This window comes from Oryctolagus cuniculus, chromosome 9, assembly GCF_051225735.1.
Source record: "Oryctolagus cuniculus isolate XC-2025 breed Fujian yellow rabbit chromosome 9, ASM5122573v1, whole genome shotgun sequence".
NCBI lineage: Eukaryota > Metazoa > Chordata > Mammalia > Lagomorpha > Leporidae > Oryctolagus > Oryctolagus cuniculus.
The window spans coordinates 128,927,544-128,949,375 of NC_142875.1; the positions used below are offsets into that span (position 1 = coordinate 128,927,544).

The 21,832-nt window shown below is 49.6% G+C and overlaps 1 protein-coding gene across 6 annotated transcripts in view; it reads left to right on the forward strand.

Moving 5' to 3' along the window:
- Positions 1-21,832, forward strand: part of FGD4 (FYVE, RhoGEF and PH domain containing 4) — a 218,540-nt gene that overhangs the window by 128,336 nt on the left and 68,372 nt on the right. For all 6 annotated transcript variants that reach the window (XM_051850918.3, XM_089303980.1, XM_070049625.2 and 3 more), the window contains exon 2: positions 14,909-15,061. In XM_051850918.3, the coding sequence (XP_051706878.3) occupies positions 14,909-15,061 (153 nt within the window). The remainder of the gene's footprint in view (positions 1-14,908; positions 15,062-21,832) is intronic.

Consider the following 21,832-nt stretch of genomic DNA (forward strand, 5'->3'; position numbering starts at 1 on the left):
TACCAGTGGCGTCGGGGCGGACCGCGGTGTCAGCAGGGTCACGGCCCTGCCCCTGTCAGCCCAAAGCTGTGTTCTTTGTGCATCCCTAGAGGTGAGGATTGCTACCCTGCCAGACTGGCAGGGAATCTAAGCGAGTGTCACCCTGTGCCTCCTGGTCCCTGCTCGACAGCCTGTGGGACCCCGCTCTGCGCTCCTCTGCTTCCTTGACTCCTGTTCTCAGCACCCGGTCCCTGGCTGGTGCAGCTGCTAACTCTCTGCCATCAGTAGGGGGCTGGGAGTGGCGAGGCAGGTGTCCAGGCCAGTGGAATCCTCCTTGCCTCTGTCCCCTTGAGCATGAGGTACCTGAGGGTGAGGGTTGTGTATTACTTGTCTTTCTGTCCCCCATAATTAGCTGAGTTCCTGGCATTTTTAATTAGGGGGTTTATCACTCAGTACATTTCAATCAGTGGGGAGGGGAGAAAAAACAGTGGCATCAGCAGAAAGTTGGTGCCTCTGTGACGTTCTTTGCAGTTGACCATGGCTGTTCTTAAGTATGTTGTACTTGGGAGGCATAAGGATAAAATCTGCTGATGGTAAATTTTTTCTCAACTTTTATTTAATAAATTTCCAAAGTACAACTTTTGGATTATAGCAGCTTTTCCCCCCATAACCTCCCTCCCACCCGCAACCATCCCATCTCCCACTCCATCTCCATCCCATTCTTCATCAAAATTCATTTTTTTTTTTTTTGATAGGCAGAGTGGACAGTGAGAGAGACAGAGAGAAAGGTCTTCCTTTGCCATTGGTTCACCCCCCAATGGCCGCTGCGGCTGGCGCATTGCGCTGATCCGAAGCCAGGAGCCAGGTGCTTCTCCTGGTCTCCCATGGGGTGCAGGGCCCAAGCACTTGGGCCATCCTCCACTGCACTCCTGGGCCACAGCAGAGAGCTGGCCTGGAAGAGGGGCAACCGGGACAGAATCCGGCGCCCCAACCAGGACTAGAACCTGGTGTGCCGGCACCGGTAGGCAGAGGATTAGCCTAGTGAGCCGCGGCGCCGGCCAAAATTCATTTTCAATTATCTTTATATGATGGTAAATATTGAAGTGCTTTTGAGTGGTCTCGGACACTTCAGTGTGCTCCTTGGAAAATGAGTCATGATGACAACAAGCAGTTGTGTTAACAAGGAATCAGTGTCCATTGGAGCAAAAGTGAGAAACGTTTCTGTAAGGCAGGACATCACAGTGATGTTGTGCTGTGAATCCTCTTCTCTCGCTGCTAGTACTGTTACTTTTATTGAATAAGAGAGTCCTGCTCGTTGTACAAGGTCTTCATGAACACTTCATTATTGTATTTGTTGTGGTTCTGCTAGTGTTTCTCCCACATGGTCTGTTGGTAATCCCCGAGCTAGAGAAGGATCAGGCGCTGAAGCAAATGGCAGGTGCCAGGCTTAAGCCCGCATGGCAGGTGCAGGATGATGGGGCTACATTTCAGACAGTGGGAGGAGAGATGTAAGCAGATAGGGCAGCCACAGAAGGAGGCAGGAGACGAGGGCCATAGGGGGTGCAGGGAGGAGACACCAGGCGTCTGGTCCCCTCATCACTGCCCTGGCGCCCTGTGGCGTCTGAGCTGCTGTTTGGATCCTGGTGATCGTGTCTGGGAGCTCTTTTATGTCAGTTATCAGCCCTGTCTGCACAATGCTTAGAGATGTTCGTGGTGTATTCATTAGAATCAAAGCTCAAGGTCATTGAGAATCTTGGTTCTGGGGCTGGCATTGAGGTGCAATAGGTTAAACCTTCTTTCAGCTCCTGTATCTCATATCCAAGTGCCAGTTGGAGTTCCAGCTGCTGTGCTTCTGATTCAGCTTTTTTTTTTTTTCTTTGAAGATTTACTTAAGGGGCCGGCGCTATGGTGCAGTAAATTAATCCTCCGCCCGTGGCGCCAGCATCCCATATGGGCACTGGTTCTAGTCCCAGCTGCTCCTCTTCCAATCCAGCTCTCTGCTGTGGCCTGGGAAAGCAGTGGAGGATGGCCCAGGTCCTTGGGCCCCTGCACCCATGTGGGAGACCGGGAAGAGACATATCTGGCTCCTGGCTTCAGATCAGCGCAGCTCCGGCCGTTGCAGCTATCTGGGGAGTGAACCAATGGAAGGAAGACCTCTCTCTCTGTCTCTCCCTCTCGCTGTCTGCAACTCTACCTCTCAAATAAATAAATAAAAAAATAAAATCTTAGAATAAGTTACTAATAAATTAAAAAAGATTTACTTAAGAGAAACGAGGAGAGATACACAGAGAAAGATATTTTCCATCCGCTGGGTCACTCCCCAAATAGCTGCAGCAGCTGTAGCTGGGCTGGTCTGAAGTCAAGAGTCAGGAGCTTCTTCTGGGTCTCCCATCTGGGTTAAGAAGCCCGATCACCGGGGCCACCTTCCACTGCTTTCCCAGGTGCATTAGCAAGGAGCTGGATCATAAGTGGAGCAGCCGGGACTCGAACTGGCACCCATATGGGATGCTGGCACTGCACGCATCAGCCTTACCTGCTATGCCATAGTGTTGACCCTGATCGGGTTTCTTGCTGATGCTGCCTAGGAAGGCAGCAGAAGATGGCCCAAGTGCTTGGGTCCCTGTCATTCATGTGGGAGACGAGACCCACATGGAGTTTTTGGCTCCTGGGTTAGGCCTGGCCACAAGCCCCTGCTGTTGAAACCATTTGGAAAGTGAACCTTTGGGTGTGTGTGTGTGTGTGTGTGTGTGTATGTATCTGTCCCTCTCTCCCCTCCCCATCATTCTGCCTTTCAAATAAAACTATAAAAGAATTTTTAGGGCCAGTGTTGTGGCATAGCAGGTGAAGGTGCTGCCTGCGAAGCCAGCATCCCATATGAGCACTGATTGGAGTCCTTACTGTTCCACTTCTGATGCAGCTCCCTGAAGACTGACCTGAAAAAGCAGCAGAAGATGACCCAAGTGCTTGGGCCCCTGCACCTGTGTGGGAGACCTGGAAGAAGCTCCTTGCTTCCATCTGGCCCAATGCTGGCCATTGCAGCATCTGGGCTGTGAACCAGTGATGGAAGATCTGTTCTGTCTCTCTCTAACTCTGTCTTTAAAATAAATAAAAATAGAGTTAATTTTTTAAAGGAATCTTAGGTTCTGGGCCATGTGACTGTTTCAAAACTCAGCATTTACCTGCATGTGTGGATTCGACCCATTTCTTACCAGGGTAGCAGGAACACATGGAGTTTTGATAAATTTATGACTGAGTCTCTTCTGCACAGTTATGCTTGGCAATAAAAGAAGGGAGCCTTGGGCTGATGTTGTGTAGTGGGTAAAGACTCTGCCTGCAATGCTGGCATCCCACATGGGTGCCAGCTCAAATCCCTTCTGGTTCAGCTCCTTGCTGATGGACTTGGAAAGGCAGCCGAGGATGGCCCAAGTACCTGAGTCCCTGCCGCCCATGTGGGAGACCTGGGTGCAGTTCTGGGCTCCTGGCTTCAGCCTGGCCCTGCCCTGGCCAGACATTGACACTATTTAGGCAGTGAGTTGGTGGATGGAAGACCTCTCTCTGTCTGTCTGTCTCTCCGTAGCTCTGCCTATCAGAAACAGGGAGACAGCTGTCAGGGAGAGCACAGGACTCTGAAAGCCCCTCCTGCTCAGGTGGCATCCTCAGGAATGGCTGTGTGCAAGTGGGCAGCCTGCATTTCTCCTGACTCCTTGGGCTCTGGTGGCTGCACTCGCAGTGATGGGGGTGCCATCATGTTGAATGTCATGTGTGTTCCGCTGAGCACGACCGAAAGGGCATCTTCTGTCCATGCATGGGGTGGGAGGGCTGCTTCTCCTTCCCTTCCTGATACGGTGGGACATGGGGCTGTGGCTGAGAAAGCACCACACCACGTACAGCAGCTCACACTGGCTGAGCCCTCCGCAGCCCGCGTGCAGGAGGACGCGAGGCCTCGCCAGTTAACATTGACACGTGGGGATGCATGAGCCCCACGAGGGTGGGGGGGGGTGTCACCCTCTGGAGCCCACATTTAAGGTTCAGTGATTGGCAGTTGGCTATATGACAGGTGCCAGGGCCATGGGCTTCACTCCTAAGCTCCTTGAAACTGGAGTGGACCCATGTAGCGGGATGCGTCTTCCTTGACCTAACAGACTTCTAACGCGGGGACCACAAACCCTAGCATTCTTCAGAAATTTTGTTGTTAGCCTTTCAGGGTAGCAAAATCAGGTCAAAATGAAGATGGATGGGTATTTGGTGTAGCAGTCAAGATGTTGCTGGGAGGTTCATATCCCACATCTGAGCCTGGATTTCAGCCACAGGTCCGCTTCTGGTTCCAGCTTCCCACCAGTGCATCTGGGAAGGCGGTGGGTGATGGCTCCAGTAGTTGGGTTCCTGATACCCATGTGGGAGGCCTGGATTGAGTTCTAGGCTCCTAATTTCCTCCTGGTCAGGCCCCAGCTTTGTGGACATTTGGGAAGTGAACCAGTAGATGGAGGATCTCTCTGCCTTTCACACAAATGTATAAAAATGGACTGAAATCATTTGGTAAACAGTTATGGACCATGTTTGGGGGGAAATTAAATATTTCATCATGATTTTTAAAAATTACTTTGCTTTTAGTGGACGTATGCTTCTTTTCTCTTGGATGCACGCACATGTCATTGCATATGCTTACGCAAGACACAGTAGTAAAAGTTGCATTTCTATGCTTGATATTTGTCCAGCTTTGAGACTTACAGATATGAATTAGCTGCAGTTACCTGCCTTCAGGGCCTATTTTGAATTCATAATGCTTTTGAACTCAGAAGACATGAAGCCATTTGCTTTACAGATAAAGTTCTTTAATTTCAGGAGACATCAGGTGATGAGTTTGAAATATTGGGAACCTATAGTACCCAATAGTTTGCAAGTCTGCTTCATTAAAATTACAGCTGATGATAAATGGAAACATGAACTTACATTGCTTTTTGTTTGTTTGTTGCTGTTGCTCTTTTTAACCAAGCGTCTGGATAGGTCCACAGTTCCAGATGTTCACACATCTGCTTCTGTTTACGATTCTGCTTGTGCTGTGATGAAAATCATTTGGGTATAATCAGTTTATCTCCTCCCCATCCCACCCCCACCCTTTTGCAGGATATTTAGCACTTGTTTAGAAGTAACCTTCAGCATTTCAAATTTGCTTTTTAAGATTTATTTTTATTTAGTTGGAAGTCAGTTATAGAGAGAGGGAGAGGCAGAGAGTGATCTTCCGTCTGCTGGGTCATTCCCCAGATGGTCGCGATAGCCAGGGCTCGGCTGGGCTGAAGCCAGGAGCCTAAAACTCCATCTGGGTGTCCCACATGAATGCAGGGCCCTAGCACTTGGGGTATTTTCCTCTGCCTTCCCAGGTTTATTAGCAGGGAGCTGGACTGGAAGCAGAGGAGCGAGGACTCAAACCAGCACTCATATAGGATTCTGGTATTGCGGACGGCAGCTTACCCCACTGTCGCTCCCCCTCTTCGTGGAGGAACGACACAGGACCCTGCGCTGTTCTTTCGTCTGCTCGGCCCTCCCCGGGTTTGCTGCTGGTTCTTCCCGGGTTGGCTACTATCCCTTCCACCTCCGTGGAAGGGCAGTTCCCCCTGGCCACATTCCCCACTTCCGCAGGGGAGCGGCACTCCGCCGGCCGGCTCTTCTCGGGGGCTGCACAGGTGTTCCCCTTAGATGTTCCCCTTAGATGTTCCTGGTGCATGCCGTCTCTCTCCTCCTTTATAGTCCTCCTCCGCCAATCCTAACTCGGCTGCCCACACGCCGAGTATGCTGCTCTCCTCCAATCAGGAGCAAGTCCTACAGTTTATTGGCTGAACTGGAGGCAGCTGCGTAGAAGCTGTTTTCTCCTCTCCCAGCGCCATATTGTGGGAGAGCAGATGCATAGAATAAGTCTTAATTCCAGTAACTCAGTCCAGTCCAGGTTGCTCCCCACACCCCACCGTGCCACAATGCTGGCTCCAGCGTTTCATGTTTTTTATAAAAGAGATATTTGAAATTTTAGGTAGACTGGGCTCTAAATCAGCTGTGTATTTACTTGTCAGGATGTAGAAACATCTCTCTTGAAGTAGCTAGACCAACAGCTTTATGGTGTGCTAGGCACAGAATGAACAGGGGCCAGTGGCAGGTGATGAGGTCAGTGTGGTCACGGGGTCAAAGCCAGGTCACGTAGAGCCTGCAGGCATGGTGAGATTGGACTCAGAGGGAAGTGCGGAGCCAGTGGGGAATTGAAACACAGAAGCTGGCATGAGGTCTGAGCCAGTCTCCCTGGTCCTGGTTGAAACTGTAGACTGTGCTGAGGACAAGGGAAGATACAAGATCTTTCTGTAATCCAGGTCAAGGTACGACATTTTAGGCCAAAATAGTATCAGTGGAGGCCGGGGATAGACATTGTCTCGAAATACTTTGAAGCCAATGGGATTAACTGATAGAGAATACCAGGAGGAGAGATACTTCCACAGTTTCAGCCTAAGCATAAATGGACTTGCCACAAACCAAGGTGGAGAAAACTCTCTGGTGGTTGGTATGGGGTGATAGTTGGGCAGATTGGGGTGTGTGGCTTGTGCCAGCTGTTAGACTGCATTAGACTGGTGAAGACGCTGGCAGACAGCTGCCTGTGTCCATCCGAGTCCAGACGAGAGGTCTGGAGTGGAGAGGCCCCTGGAGTCTCAGCCTGTGGCAGCCCTGAGGCTGGCTGAGGTGTCCCGGAAGTGCTGTGCAGGTGGGAGAAGAGGAGCCATGGGACTGGAGGGTTACAGAGCTTTCAGCGGATTTCTTGCCGTGATAGAGATAAGAGCAGCTCAGTAGATCTTGAGGTTTTCTTCACTGGGCAAGAGATAAGCTTTTTTGTTTAAAAAATTCAGTTGCCGCAGTGGGCATTTAACCTAGTGCTTAAGACACTTGCACCCCTTATAGGAGTACCTGGGGGCAGTACCTGGATCTTCTAACTCCAGTTTTCTGCCAGGGCAGACCCCCTGGCAGAAAACAGTAATGGCTTAAGTAGTGGGCTTCTGCCATTCCAACCTGGAAGACCTGAATTAACTTTCTGGCTCTGAGTTCCAGCCCCATCCAAGCTTTCGTGGGCACATTGTGAGCAAACGTGCAGACAAAAGCACGTTCTCTCTCTCGCTCTCTTTTTAGTTTGTGTGTATGGCCCTGAAAGAGATCAAGAATTCTTAAATTCATCATAATAATATATAACATAAATTTACCATCAGAGCCATTTTTGAGGGCACCCTTCAGTGGCATCCGGTGTTATCATCACCATCATCCTTGTCTTGAACTTTTTTCGTCTTACAAAACTGAAACTTTGGGCCGGCGCCGTGGCTCAATAGGCTAATCCTCCACCTTGCGGTGCCGGCACACCGGGTTCTAGTCCCGGTCAGGGCGCCGGATTCTGTCCCGGTTGCCCCTCTTCCAGGCCAGCTCTCTGCTATGGCCAGGGAGTGCAGTGGAGGATGGCCCAGGTGCTTGGGCCCTGCACCCCATGGGAGACCAGGAAAAGCACCTGGATCCTGGCTCCTGCCATCGGATCAGCGCGGTGCGCCGGCTGCAGCGGCGGCCATTGGAGGGTGAACCAACGGCAAAGGAAGACCTTTCTCTCTCACTGTCCACTCTGCCTGTCAAAAAAAAAAAAAAAAAAAAAAAACTGAAACTTTGTACCCATTACCCTTCCTCCCCACACCATTCTACTTTTCCTCGAATTTCATCATCCTAGGTGGAATCATATGGTGTTTGCACTTCTGTGACCAGGTTATGTCAGTTAAAATAATGTCCTCAGAGTTCATCCATTTTGTAGGTTGTCAACATGTCCTTCCCTTTTATATAAGTAGTCCATATATTTTCATTATAAAACATTTAAATTATGTACTTACTTAGGAAAACATGAAAATTCTCATTCTTTTACCTCACCCTCAATTCCCAAAGTTAGGCTTGCAGTTTTTACCTCTATTGTTATCTATCTATCTATCTATCTATCTATTTATTTTAAGATTCATTTACTTGAGAGGCAGAGTTAAAGTCAGAGAGAGGAAGAGTCAGTGATCTTCCATGTGCTGGTTCACTTCCTAGATGGCCACAACAACTGGAACTTGGCTGATCTGAAGCCAGGAGCTTCTTCCTGGTCTCCCACTTGGGTGCAGGGGCCCAAGCACTTTGGCCATCTTCCACTGCTTTCCCAGGCTGTTAGCACAGAGCTGGATCAGAAGAGGAGCAGCCAGAACTTGAACCGGTGCCCACATGGGATGCCTATGCCACAGGTGGAGGCTTAACCTATTATACCACAGCACAGGCATCTACCTTTATTGCGTTTGATACATTTAAATTTTTCTTGTTTTAAAAACGATGCCATACCATGTAATACTGTTATTCAGTTTTCTGTCTTTAATATCTTGGCGATCTTTCCACTCCAGTGTTGTGTTGACTTCCCATGAGTAGGAACCTTTATATACTCAGGGCTGGCTTTTTTTTTTTTTTTAATTTTATTTAAGATACACAGAGTTCATGTATTTCATATATACAGATTGAGGAACATAGTGACACTTTGAGCCCTGCTCTCCCTCCCAACCATGTCCCACACTTCCTCCTACCTCTGCTGTTCCCATTCTCACTTTTTTACAAACATCTATTTTCAGTTAACTTTATATACATAGATTAACTCTACACCAAGTAAAGGTTTCAACAAATAGTATGAAGAGAAAAAACCACTGCTCCTCAGCAGTCAGGACAAGGGCTGTTAGAGATCACAGGATCAATTTCACTCCTATAGATGATTTTTAGATACTCCATCAGTTACCACAGATCAGGGAGAACACATGGTGTTTGTCTTTTGTGGACGGGCCTATTTCACTGAGTATAGTGGCTTCCAGTAGTATCCATTTTGTTGGAAATGACAGGATTTATTTCTTTTTTTTTAATGTTATGTAGTATTCCATATTGTATATATACAGGAATTTCTTTATCCAGCCTTCAGTTGATGGATATCTGGGTTGGCTCCTTATCTTAGCTATTGTGAATTGAGCTGCCATGAACCTGGGGATACAGATAGCTCTTTTATATGCTAATTTATCTTTATTTGGAGAAGCTTCCAGGAGTGGGATGGCTGGGTCATATGGTAGGTCTGTATTCAGATTTCTGAAGCATCTCCATACTCCACAGTAGTAGCACCAGTTTACACTCCTACCAACAGTGGATTAGAGTACCTTTTCCCCCACATCCTCGCCAACATTTCTTGTTTGTTGATTTCTGTATGAGAGCCATTCTTACTGGGGTGAGATGAAACTTCATAGTGGTTTTTAAGTGTTTTTCCCTGTTGGCCAGTGCTCTGGAACATTTTTTCATGTGTCTGTTGGCCATTTGAATTTTCTTTCTTGAAAAGTGCCTGTTCAAATCCTTTGCTCATTTCTTAACTAGGAGTTTCTTGAGCTCTTTATAGATTCTGGATATTAATCCTTTGTCAGTTGCATTGTTTGCAAATATTTTCTCCCATTCTGTCGGGGGCCTCTTCACTTAGCTGAGTGTTTCCTTTGCAGTGTTGAAGCTTCTCAGCTTGATGCAATCCCATTTGTCAATTTTGGCTTTGATTGTCCAGGTGAGATTCCTAGAAGTATAATTGCTGGATCTGAAGAAGTTTCTTTAACTCACAATCAAATTTTGTGTCCTTAGACCCTTGTGTTTTGATTACAGTTTTTTCCTAAATTTATTCAGCTCTAGAATTTTTGGAGGAAGCCATTTGAAAGAATTCTCTTAGATCTTACTGTAGGCCTGTAGCCCCCATCTAGTCATGAGAGCACATCAGAGAAACTGAGAACATAGCTGACAGCTATGTCATGTGAGACAGAGGGGCCTGTGTCATGGTGTGGCCAGTGATGACACTGCCTGGGGTGCCAGATCCCATATGGGTGCTGGTTTGAGCCCTGGTGGCTCCACTTCCAGTGCAGCTTCCTGCTAATGTGCCTGGGAAAGCAGCAGAGGATGGCCCAAGTCCTTGGGCCCCCGCACCCACGTGGGAGATCTGGAGGAAGCTCCTGGCTCCTGGCTTCAGCTCAGCCCCAGCTATTGCTGCCATCTGGGGAGTGACCCAGTGGATGGAAGATTTCTTTTTCCCTCTGTCTCTCCCTCTCTCTGAATCTCTACCTTTCAAATGAATGAAATAAATCTTTGGGGGTGTGTAGGAGGGAAACTACTATTTAAATACTAACAAAATGTGGTTAGTTAAATCTGTGCTCAAAATACCAGTTTCATTACACATCATGCCTCCAAATTTTGGAATCTTAGTGCCCCTGTGTATATGACAGTCTTGACTAGGTGAACCATCTGGCTATGCTTTGAGTTTAGTTCCCTGCTACGCAGCTGGTACCCCAGTAAGGATTGTCTCCAGGTGTGAGAGCTGAGTTGGGCACAAACACGAAGAAAGCTCCTCTTTTTTTTTTTTTTTTTTTTTTTTTTTTTTTTGACAGGCAGAGTGGACAGTGAGAGAGAGAGACAGAGAGGTCTTCCTTTTGCCATTGGTTCACCCTCCAATGGCCGCCGTGGCCAGCGCGCTGTGGCTGGTGCACCGCGCTGATCCGATGGCAGGAGCCAGGTGCTTCTCCTGGTCTCCCATGGGGTGCAGGGCCCAAGCACTTGGGCCATCCTCCACTGCACTCCCTGGACACAGCAGAGAGCTGGCCTGGAAGAGGGGCAACCGGGACAGAATCCAGTGCCCCGACCGGGACTAGAACCCCATGTGCCAGTGCCGCAAGGCGGAGGATTAGCCTAGTGAGCCGCGGTGCTGGCCGAAAGCTCCTCTTTGGACAGCTGCTCTAGGAGATGCCTGCAGATAAAGTGCTAACGAAATGGTGATTCTTAGAGGCGGACTTCCTTTACCCTAATAGGTTTGACCTGTACTCGTGGGCGGCGTGCTTTTCCTGTAATGGGCCAGAGAAGTAAATATTTTTGGCCTTGAAGCCACATGTGGTTTCTGTTTATGTTGTTCATTGCTTTTTTTTTTTTTTTAAACAACTCTTTATAAACGTAAATATTATGTGTATTCCTCACCATGTTTTCCTGCTTCATGGTAGTGGCTGAAGTTTGTAGACTTATTTTAAACACTCATCTGGAAATAAAGTCTTTGTGGATTTATTGCCACCAGCATAAGATCTGTAAGTGTGACTTTGATGAGATGACAAGGAAGTGGATGCATGATTCATTTCCTTTTGTTGTTCTAATAGTTATGTATTTGAAAGACAGACAGTTATAGACAGAAATCTTTAATGTGTTCCTTCACTCTCCAGATGGCTGCAATGGCCAGGTTTGGACCAGGATGAAGCCAGGAGCCAGGAACTATAACTGGGTCTCCCATAGGTGGCAGGGGCCCAAGCACTTACTTGGGCCATCCTTTGCTGCCCTCCCAGGTACCTTAGCTGGGAGTTGGGTTGGAAGTGGAGGAGGCAGGACTTGAACCAGTGCTTGGGATGCCAGTATTGCAGGGCTTAACTTACTGTACCACAGTACCACCTCCATAGTTGGTTTCTTCTCACAGGAATTTTAGCACATAATGGGAGACATTCTCTATAAATGTAACACTTGTAAAACCCACCATACCCTGAAAGTTTGTTAACCAGAAATTAAGTGCCTAAATAGTTTCCAGTTTCAGATTAATATTTATGTAAGGTATGTTCAATTTCTAAATAGCCCAGTTTTTATATATATATATATTTTTGATAGAGTGGACAGTGAGAGAGAGAGAGAGAGAGAGAAAGGTCTTCCTTTGCCGTTGGTTCACCCTCCAATGGCCGCCACGGCCGGCGCACCACGCTGAATTGAAGGCAGGAGCCAGGTGCTTCTCCTGGTCTCCCATGGGGTGCAGAGCCCAAGCACTTGGGCCATCCTCCACTGCACTCCCTGGCCACAGCAGAGAGCTGGCCTGGAAGAGGGGCAACCGGGACAGAATCCGGTGCCCCTTTAATATATTTTTATATGTAATAATAGCGATCTATTTTCTGAAGGTTCAGTTTGATTTGTTTTCTCATTTAAACTCTTACATGTTCCTGTGTGGAGTTGGATTGCTGCTTGTTGGTTGGTTGGTTTTTAAAGATTTCCTTATTTATTTGAGAGGCAGAGTTACAGAGAGAGGGAGAGGGAGAGAGAGAGAGAGAGAGATCTTCCATCTGCTGGTTCACTCCTCAGATGGCCGTAATGGCCAGAGCTGGGCCAATCCGAAGCCAGGAGCCAGGAGCTTCCTCCAGGTCTCCCACGTGGATGCTGGGGCGCAAGGACTTAGGCCATCCTCTGCTGCTTTCCCAGGCCATAGCAGAGAGAGAGCTGGATCAGAATAGGAGCAGCCAGGAGACAAACTGGCCCCGATATGGGATGTCGGCGCCAGAGGTAGAGGACTAACCTACTCCACAGCGCCGGCTCTGCTGCTTGTTCTTGTGAGCTGAAGGTCATGGTGTGTCCTTGCTGTCAGTCACGCTGTGGCATCTTCCTCTGGCCTGTGGTTGAGCTGAAGGGCTTCACGGTTTCTGCCTGAATTCCGTCCTGCCCTGCACCCCAGCAGGTGGCCTAAGCCGTTTTAGGAGTCCCTGCAGGAAGAATGACCAGGTGCCCCTAGAGGCTAGGTGGTCGCCTGGGACAGTGTAGGTGTTGGTGTGAGGGGTGGGCTTTGCCTCCTTCACAGGTTTTCTAAGGTGGTGTGCAAGTTCACACACTCCAAGATGCTGGCCTTTCTCTCTCCTGTTTGCATTGTGATAACACTCTGCCAGACAGTCTTCTTCCAGTCTACGTTCCTGACAACACTTAATCCAGCTGACACATAAGCCGTGTTAGCAGGAGACTAATAATGAGAATCCCATTCCCTTTCCATTTTAGCACTGGCTTTCTGATGTCCCAGATAGTATCCACAAGTATTAATATCTTCGAAAATCTGCTGTTCCAAGGTCAATGTTTAGGGGAGCCCAGAAAAACTAAAGCAGAAGTGTTGTTTTCATCAGTATTTATTAATCATTTGGATTGAGAGGGAATTATTTTCTAAAGATTTCTTTATTTATTTGGAAGCACAGTTACAGAGAGGCAGAGGCAGAGAGAGAGAGAGAGAGAGAGAGAGAGAGAGAGAGAGAGATCTTCCATCCTCTTGTTCACTCCCCAAATGGCTGCAACAGCTGGAGCTTGGCCAATCCAAAGCCAGGAGCCCGGAGCTTCTTCCAGGTCTCCCATGTGGGCACAGGTGCCCAAGGATGTAGGCCATCTTCCACTGCTTTCCCAGGCCATCGCAGAGAGCTGCATCGGTCTCCCACGCAGGTGCAGAGGCCTAAGCACGTGGGCCATCTTGTACCACTTTTCCAGGCCATAGCAGAGAGCTGGATTGAAGTCGAGCAGCTGAGACTAGAACTGGTGCACATATGGGATGCTGGCACTGCAGGCGGTGGCTTTATCCGCTGCACCACAGGGCCAGCCCCAAGAGGGATTTTTTTGACTCACATAGTAAATCTTTATAACATCTTGACTAGCTCTATTTTTAGATAATTGAGTTCTACAAAAGATGAAATGCTGTGTTTCTTAAATGGCAAACTTTGATTCAGTTATTGAGACTTCCTGGTAGGAGTTTTGTTTTCTTTTTTTTTATTTCATTTTGTTACAGATTATTTATTTGAGAGGTGAAGTTACAGAGACAGAGGGAAACATAGAGAAGGATCTTCCTTTTGCTGGTTCACTCCCCAAATGTCCACAACAGCTGGGGCTGGGCCAGGCTGAGGCCAGGAGCCTAGGTGTCCCTCTTAGTGCAGAAGCCCAAGCACTTGGGCCATCTTCCGCTGCTTTCCTGGGCGTGTTAGCAGGGAGCTGCATGGGGAATGGAGCAGCCAGAACTCAAATGGTACCCGTTTGGAATGCCAGCCTTGCAGGTAGCCGCGTAACCTGCTGTGCCATATCCTGCCACCTATTTTTTCTCTTTTTAAAGAAATATTTATTTGAAAGAGCAGATTGAGAGGAGAGATTTCTTCATCCACTGGTTCATCTCCCAGTGGCTACGGTAGCCTGGTCCAGGCTGTGTGGAGCTGGGACGTCCATCTGGGTCTCCCACATGGGTGCAGGGGCTCAAGCGCTTGGGCCTTCATCTGCTGCCTTCCGAGGCGCGTTAGCAGGGAGCTGGATGGAAGGTGGGGCAGCCTGGACTTAAACCCAGCACTCGGATGCAAGTTGCCAGGGTTGCAAGCCACAGCGTAACCCAGTGTGCCGCAGTGCAGGTCTGGTCCCTTAAGGAAAGCTGAGTGTGTTGCTACTGTCACATCAGCCAGAAAAGAGGGACACGTAGTAGGTGTGCAGAGAGAAAGCAGCGAGGTAGGACTCGTGTCAGAACAGAACCGTGGGGTGGTCTCGTCCCCTTTGTCCAGCAGCACGGTAGATCTCAGAGCTGGGGCTACGTGCATGTGGCGGTATCATCCGCATCATCTCACCAGGCTTCCCATGGAAACACGGTCACTCTTCGCATGGAAACACGGTCGCTCTTCGCTCGCCGTGGCCGTCACGAGGAGCCTGTGCGAGGACTTATCGCGGTGGGGGTGCGGGCGTGCGTGCACGCGTGGCTGTCTCTCGGCGAGCCTGCCGGTCAGCTGTCACGTCCCTGCTCTGCCGCTTTGTTCCTCACAGGCGATGACTCCGGGCTGACCGGGCACCGCAGAGGAACGCTTTTAACGGATTAGCGTGGGGCGCTCCGTGCTCTCTGCCTCCACCCAGCAGCTGTGGCCTGTGTGCACTCCCCCGTGAGGCTCCTGCAGCGTGTGCAGCGAGAGCTTCCCCGGGAAAGCCCTGCGTCCAGGCCAGCGCGCACGGGGAGAGCGCGGGGACAGAGCCCGCTTCTGCCTTGCGGGGCGGAGGAGCCTCGTGCCATGCCCACGCGCGCGCTGACCGGCCCCCTCTCTTTGTGCTCCCACAGGCAACAGTACCTGTCCAAAGATCGCCTTGCTTCCCCCTGGTTTGACGAGCAGCACCGCCAGTCTGGTTGATCTGCGCGTGCGTCATGACGCAGCTCAGGGGATAAATGGGAAGACGCCGGCGAAGCGCGCAGCTGCGAGTCCAAAGCCGCAAGGTAGGCCCGCCGCGCTGGGTGGCCGGGGCAAGGGAGGCGTCAGGCGCCGCGTCCACCCGTGAGCCTCTTGGGGCGCTGCTCCCCACGCGTTCCTGCAGTTCTGTGTTAGGGTTCTTCCCCCTGGCCGAAGCGTGGAATGAAAGAGCGAGGCCCTCGAAGGCGTCGCGCAGCCGCCAAGCTGCACTGTGGCCTCTCCGGTCACGCTGGATGCCAACTGTTCAGCTGGGACGCAGCGCTGGGCACTTTCAGAGTTACTGTGCTTTGGAAAATCATTTTGTGTTTTATGATGTGTCTAGTTTGGTCTCTCTTCTTGCAAAGAAAAACGTGTCATAAGCACGGATGATAAAGGAGCTGGCGTCACTCTGTGTTGTAAGGATTTCTGAATGAGCCCCTGTGTGACGCAAGGCCGAAGGCTGAGTGCCCCGTGTGCGGGAGGCTGGTTTTTCTGTTCCCGCTACCTGGCTGGCTGCGTGGGGTACAGCCTGTGGCGCTTAAGCAAACCCAGATGAGGGTGGTTCAGATGAGCAGCCCTGCCCGAGCTCTCGCTGGTTTTCACTGGGCCTCTTCCTGTTGCTCTGTGTGTAAACAGAAATGTTGAAGGTATTTTGACCGTGGGTTAAGCCATTTTATATGCAAAACATAAAATTCCATCTTGTTCATGCGACCTGAGTTAACCGAGGTCAGTGAGCTAAGACTCCAGGGGCTGGCGCTGGGGCGCAGCAGGCTAAGCCATTGTCTGCTGTGCCGGCATCCCTTGTGGGTGCTGGTTCAAGTCCCGGCTCCTCCGCTTCCCATCCAGCTCCCTGCTAATGAACCCGGGAAAGCAGTGGAGGATGGCTCATGGCCTTGAGCCCTTGCACCTATGTGGACACCCAGATGAAGCTCCTGGCTTCTGACTTCAGTCTGGGCCAGCCCTGGCTGATGTGTCCATTTGGGGAGTGAATCAGCAGATGGAAGACTCTCTCTCCCTTTCTCTTTCTCCTCCTCCTTAAACACCCCCCCCCCCCCCCCCCCCCAGTATTCTGACTTTCAGAATAGCCATCTCCCAGTGGCTACGGTAGCCTTGTCCAGGCTACCTTAAAGAAAAAAATATATAATTATACTTACATAATTGCCTGGATCAAAAGCCTTTCCGAGGGAAGCTAGGTGGTGTGAGTTCGTGGTGTTTTGTGTTCAGGATACTGGGGTAAGTCTCAGCACTGTCTCTCCTGAGCCACTGTGCTCTGACATCGCCCCATTCCCTGCAGAGACGTTTGACCTTACTTCTGCTATTCAAGTCTATGTACTGGCATTTAAATACATATTTCTTTCCTCTTATAAAAATGAGTTCACTGTATATGTTTTTCTAAAGCTAAAAGGAATATTTTCAGATATTGAATAAAGTCATGAGAACCTCATGCCTCTTTTTTCACGTGGTCCCGTCCATTGTTTGCCCTACCCCTGCCTGTGGCTGCAGTTTTAACCTCTGCCTTATGCTGGCGTTGATATTCCCCTGTGCCTTAGTGCATTTGAGCTTCTGTAACAAGACACCAGCAGAGGAGGAGCTGCTGAAGACCGGAAGTCTGTCTCACGGTCCTGGAGGCTGGGAAGCCCAGGGTGAGGGGCTGGTGGGTCGGGCCCTTGCCGGCCGTCTGTGCAGCACAGCCTCCCACGGTGGCAGGCAGCAGGTCTGCAAGTCCTCTGTAAAGGTGTGCATCCCGGGACTCATCCCCGCCCGGAGGGCCCTGCTCTCCAGGCAGTCACCGTGCCGGGAGGATGTCCCTTCCTCACTGTGTCTCATTCTCTGCAGTCTGTCCTGCTGTGTTTATCCACCTTCAGTAACACTAACCCATCGCCTCTTTTATTAATTTATTTTATTTATTTGACAGAGTGAAAGAGAGAGAGAGAGAGAGAGAGAGAGAGAGAGAGATGTCTTCCATTCACTGGTTCACTTCCCAAATAGCTGCCACTGCCAGGGTTGTATCAGGCTGAAGCCAGAAGCCAGGAGGTTCATGCTGGTCTTCCATGTGTGTGCAGGGGCCCAAGCACTTGGGCCGTCTTCTGCTGCTTTCCATTAGCAGGGAGTTGGATCAGAAGTGGGGCTGCTGTGCTCATGTGGGATGCTGGCGTCACAGGCAGTGACTTTGTACACCACGCCACAGCACTGGCATCTATGCTAATCTTCAATATTTGAGATGGTGTCTCAGGAGTGAAGCTACATCTTGGTATTGTAAGGTAAGTTTTTGAATAGATTCGACACTGTTTGCTGACAGTGTTGTTTTTTTTTTTTTTAATAGCCAACATTTTAAAATTAATTTTCATTCTTATTTGAAAGTCAAGGGCAGAACAAGATCGTTCTTCTTCTGGTTGGCTCCCCCAGAGACCTGCATCAGGCTAGGCTGGGCCAGGTTAAAGCCAGGTGTCTCGAACTCCATCTGGGTCTTCCACATGGACTGCAGGGACCCAAGCACTTGAGTGCCTCCCGGGGTACCCATGAGCAGGAAGCTGGATTGGAAGTGGAGAGACTGGGACTTGAACCCAGGCACTGTGGTGTAGGATGCAGGTGTCACGAGCAGTGACTTAGGTGTTGCACCAAACACCTCCTTGCACAGCCCAGAGAAACTACTTTCAAGTACAAAGTCTTCGGAACCTTGGAGTGGCCGAGGCGGAGAGGGAAGGGCGTGTTGTGGGCACTCCCTGCGTGGGGAGAGGCTGCAGCTTTCGCGTGGTGGAGGGCTCCTGGGCCAGCACAGCAGTTCTCAGCTGGAGGCAGTTTGGGGTCCCCCTCCCCAGACCCTCCCTGCAACGTTATATAGTAGCATCTGGAGACGGTTTTCCTGGGAGTTGCTGTGGGCGTTCCTGCGGCGGCTGGAGGGTACAGGGTGGTGTGGGCGCGCCACGCCCTGCAGTGAGGAGGATGCTCCCCGCAACTCAGTTTCTCCAAACTGGAATGGCAGTAGCGCTGAGTGTTAGAAAGGACCCTAAAAAGAGCGCATAATTAAACCTCTGCGTGGATTTTTTTGATTTTCTTATGTGGAGTGCTAACGAGCTCACCCCTATGGTTTATTTTGGTCATTTTAAAAGGGGAGACAGTATTGAGTATCTAGATTAGTGGTGACTGCATGGTATATTCTCTGGAGCCATATAGAGTTCATGGTTCTATTTATGAATGACCAATAAGTAAATATCTTTGAAGAATTATATATAGTTTTTAAAAAGATAGAAGAGCTAAGTTTTATGTGAGCCATTAGATAAACTTGCATTTGGATTTAAATTGGAGTGTGTCGATTTTGAAGTAGATTTGTTCAGTTGTTACAGCTTGTTATGTCAGAGCCTCGGAAAATTCCCTGAGGCCTTGGGACAACAATGGCTTATTCACTTGCAGCCCATCAGACCCCTCGAACAAACACATCACTGAGCAACTTCCAACATAAGTCTTTCTTCTTGTTCACCACTTTTAATACTGGCCTGTTTCCTGCCCTGTGAGACAGCATTCAAAATAGCTTCTGTAGCAGTTAAACATGATTATTCTGTTTCCTTTAAGAGCTTTGATCCACATTCTGCATAGTCCATGACCATGTTGGTAAAGCTTACATATTGTCACATGATGTCTTGAGCACTGTAGGCCTGTGTTGAAATATTGCCCCATGCCCCGAAAAGATGTGCAAATATTATGTGCTAATCAAAGCATATTTTGAAAATGAAGAGTTAAATAAACTTGAAAAGCCACATTATTTCTGTGAGTAATTTATATAGAGTACTCAGACCTATTTATTTACCTCTAAATTAAAGCAGGCCATGTATAATATTCATCCTTTTAAAAGTACATTTAAAAAATGCACTTATATAGAGCCAGTTTTTTATTTTCGTGTTAAAACAGGAGGAATTGAACTCTGCTGATGATCTGGAAACTTAGACTGGCAGCTAGTTTCTCTCCTCATTCTCTTTAATGACTTTGCATGCATATATAGTGTTGTGTAATTTTTTTTCTATTTAGGTCTGTAAATTTGGCTATAATAAAGTCCACTCTGCAGGATGTTTCCAACTGAGCATGTGCAGAACTGAACCGCTGGTCATCTCTCCCGATGGCTCCACCCCCGCATCAGAGGATGGCGGTCCCGACACCCTCCCAGTTCTCAGGCCAAAGCTCAGGCTCACTCTTCTCTCACAGTGCACATTTGATCTGTCGGGGGACCTGCCTTCAAAGCTTGCCTCCGGGATGGGCTTTGTAGGGCAGCAGGTTAGCTTCCACCTATGATGCCCACATCCCGCCAAAGAGTGACTGGGGTTGAGTCCCGCCTCTGCTGAGATGATTCAGATTTGTGCTCATGCCCCTGGGAGGGTAGGAGCGGTGGTGGCTCAAGTACTGAGTTCCTGCCACCCACGAGGGAGACCCAGATGGAGTCCCTGGCTCCTGGCTTCCGCCCAGCCCTGACTAGTGCAGGCATTCAGGGATTGAACCTGTGGATGGAAGATTCTCTCTTTCTCTCTCTTAGATGAATAAAAATTGAAGTAAATAAGTAAGAATAAAAGCAGGCCTCTGGAGCAGGTGTTTGGCCTAGCGGTTTACACGGCTGCAGCCCATGGAAGATACCTAGGTTCCATTCCCAGCTTGGATTCCCATTTCACCTTCCTGCTATGTGTGTGGATCCCTGCCACCCTTGTGGGGGACCTGGATGGAATTCCCAGCTCATGGCTTCTGCTTTGGCCTGTCCCGCCTCTGGCTATTGTAGGCATCAAATGAGACGGCAAATGGGAGTGATCTTTCCCTCTGCCTCTCCAACACCAACTCAACTATCTCTCACTACCTCCTTTAAAAAAACAACTTCTATTTATTTGAAAGTTAGAAACAGGAGACAGGGAGCGCTCCTCTGCTGGTTCACTCCCCAAATGCCCGCAACAGCCAAGGCTGAATCACACTGATGTGCTTGAGCCATCACCTGCTACGTGTGCAGTAGCAGGAACACAGGAACGGAGAGTGGAGCTGGGACTGGAACCCAGGCAGTCTGACAAGGATTGCAGGCTTCTCAAGCTGTGTCTTAATGGCTGCATCAGTGGCCCACCCCTCTTGCTGCCTCCACAAAGCCCCTAATCTGCTGCCTGCGTTTCCATCACAGCCTGCTCACTGTGGCTCTGCCTCCGCCCTGCTTCCTGTGTGTTCCCAGCACAGCGGCCAGAGTGGTGCAGCTGGAGTTAAAGCCGCCTCCCCACACGTCTCTGCTCAGACCTCTGCAGCAACGTCTCATCTCCCCGCGTTCAGAAATCCCTGCAGTGCCCTCGAGGTTCTACGCAACCCCCAGACCCCCCTCTGACCTGGGGCCTGATTTAGCCTCCTTGCTCCTTCTGCTGCCTTGGCACTGGCATCCATGCCTTACCCATCTCCAGCCTAGCCTGGCAGAGTGAAGCTTCCCAAGTGACCCCCTTCACTTCTTCCAGTCATGCGCACATTCCAGGTCCTCAGGGCTGCTTCCTACATCCACCTTTGAATCCTTAACTCTGTCGCCCCCTTCTCATGCCCATACTCCAGGTTCATTTATCTTGTTCTTGTAGCTCCCAGCCTCTTTCTTCCTGCTATTGTTACGTATATGTTGCTGCTTGTTGTGTATATGTTTATTTGAAAGGTAGTGTTAGAGAGATCTTCCATAAGATCAGTCACTCCTCAAATGGCCACAATGGCAGAGATTGGGCCAGGCCAGAACCAGGAGCCAGGAACTTCTTCCAGGTCTCCCGTGTGAGTTGCAGAGGCTCAGGCACTTGAGCCGTCTTCCACTGCTTTTCCAGGTGCATTAGCAGGGAGCTGGGTCAGAAGTGGAGCAGCCAGGACTCGAGCTAGTGCTCCTATGGAATGCCGGCGTCACAGGCGTTAGCTTAACCTGCTGCACCACAATGCTTGGCCCCATGCTTGTTGTATTTTATTATTATTTCTTTTTACTCATTTACATACTCAAGTGCTTAGAGTAGATATGCAGTAGATGTCGAATATACAAATGACGTTGAGGATAAAATTCCCGTGTAGATGCTTCTCCACAGACGGGCTGCATCCTGCGAAATGCATGGTTGGGTGAGCCTGTGGCGGTGCCGGGTCCTAGGATGTACTGACAGCTGGCCTGGCCCACTACCCAGCTGAGACAGGTGGACCAGCTCCTTGCTGCAGGCTGAAAACCCATACAGCACGGTCCTGGGCGAATACCTAGGCAGTTCTAACAGAATTTGCTGCTACATATTTATGTCTCTGAGCAGAAAAAAGTGATGGTAAAGATGCAAGGCGATTGGTGTTTTTAAGTCCTGTTACAGCCTGTGACTGTGAAGACTGTCCCTAAGGTACTGAAAATGCTGACTTTCTTAGTGGTTTTATCAGTTAAGTGCACTGAGGACATAGGAGAGTTCACATGACTCTATCCTAATGGTCACTCCTCTGGCTCCGCTGAAGTGGCGCCGTATTGTGGATTAATTTGCATGTGCTTGCTTAACAGTGAGGTCTTTGGGCTGCTGTTCTGTGGGAAGTTCTGTGTCCCTGTTGTCAGTCCTTTCTGGTTCTGTGAAATGCAGAGTCTTCTGGGAAGAGTGGGTGGGGTTGCTGAAGGGTTTGACCAAAGGCGTCGCTGCATTTGGAAGCTTTGTGTGCCACCACGGAGTTCCATGCAGATCCCAGAAAAGTCTTGTTCTTCCTCAGCCGGCGCTCAGCCGGGAGACGCCACGTTCAGCTTGCGCGCCAAGATCCTCAAGCTCATCAGCAAGAAGCCGGATGAGTTCAAGTTGAGCGTCCCAGGTGCTCCTGGAGCAGGAGGTGAA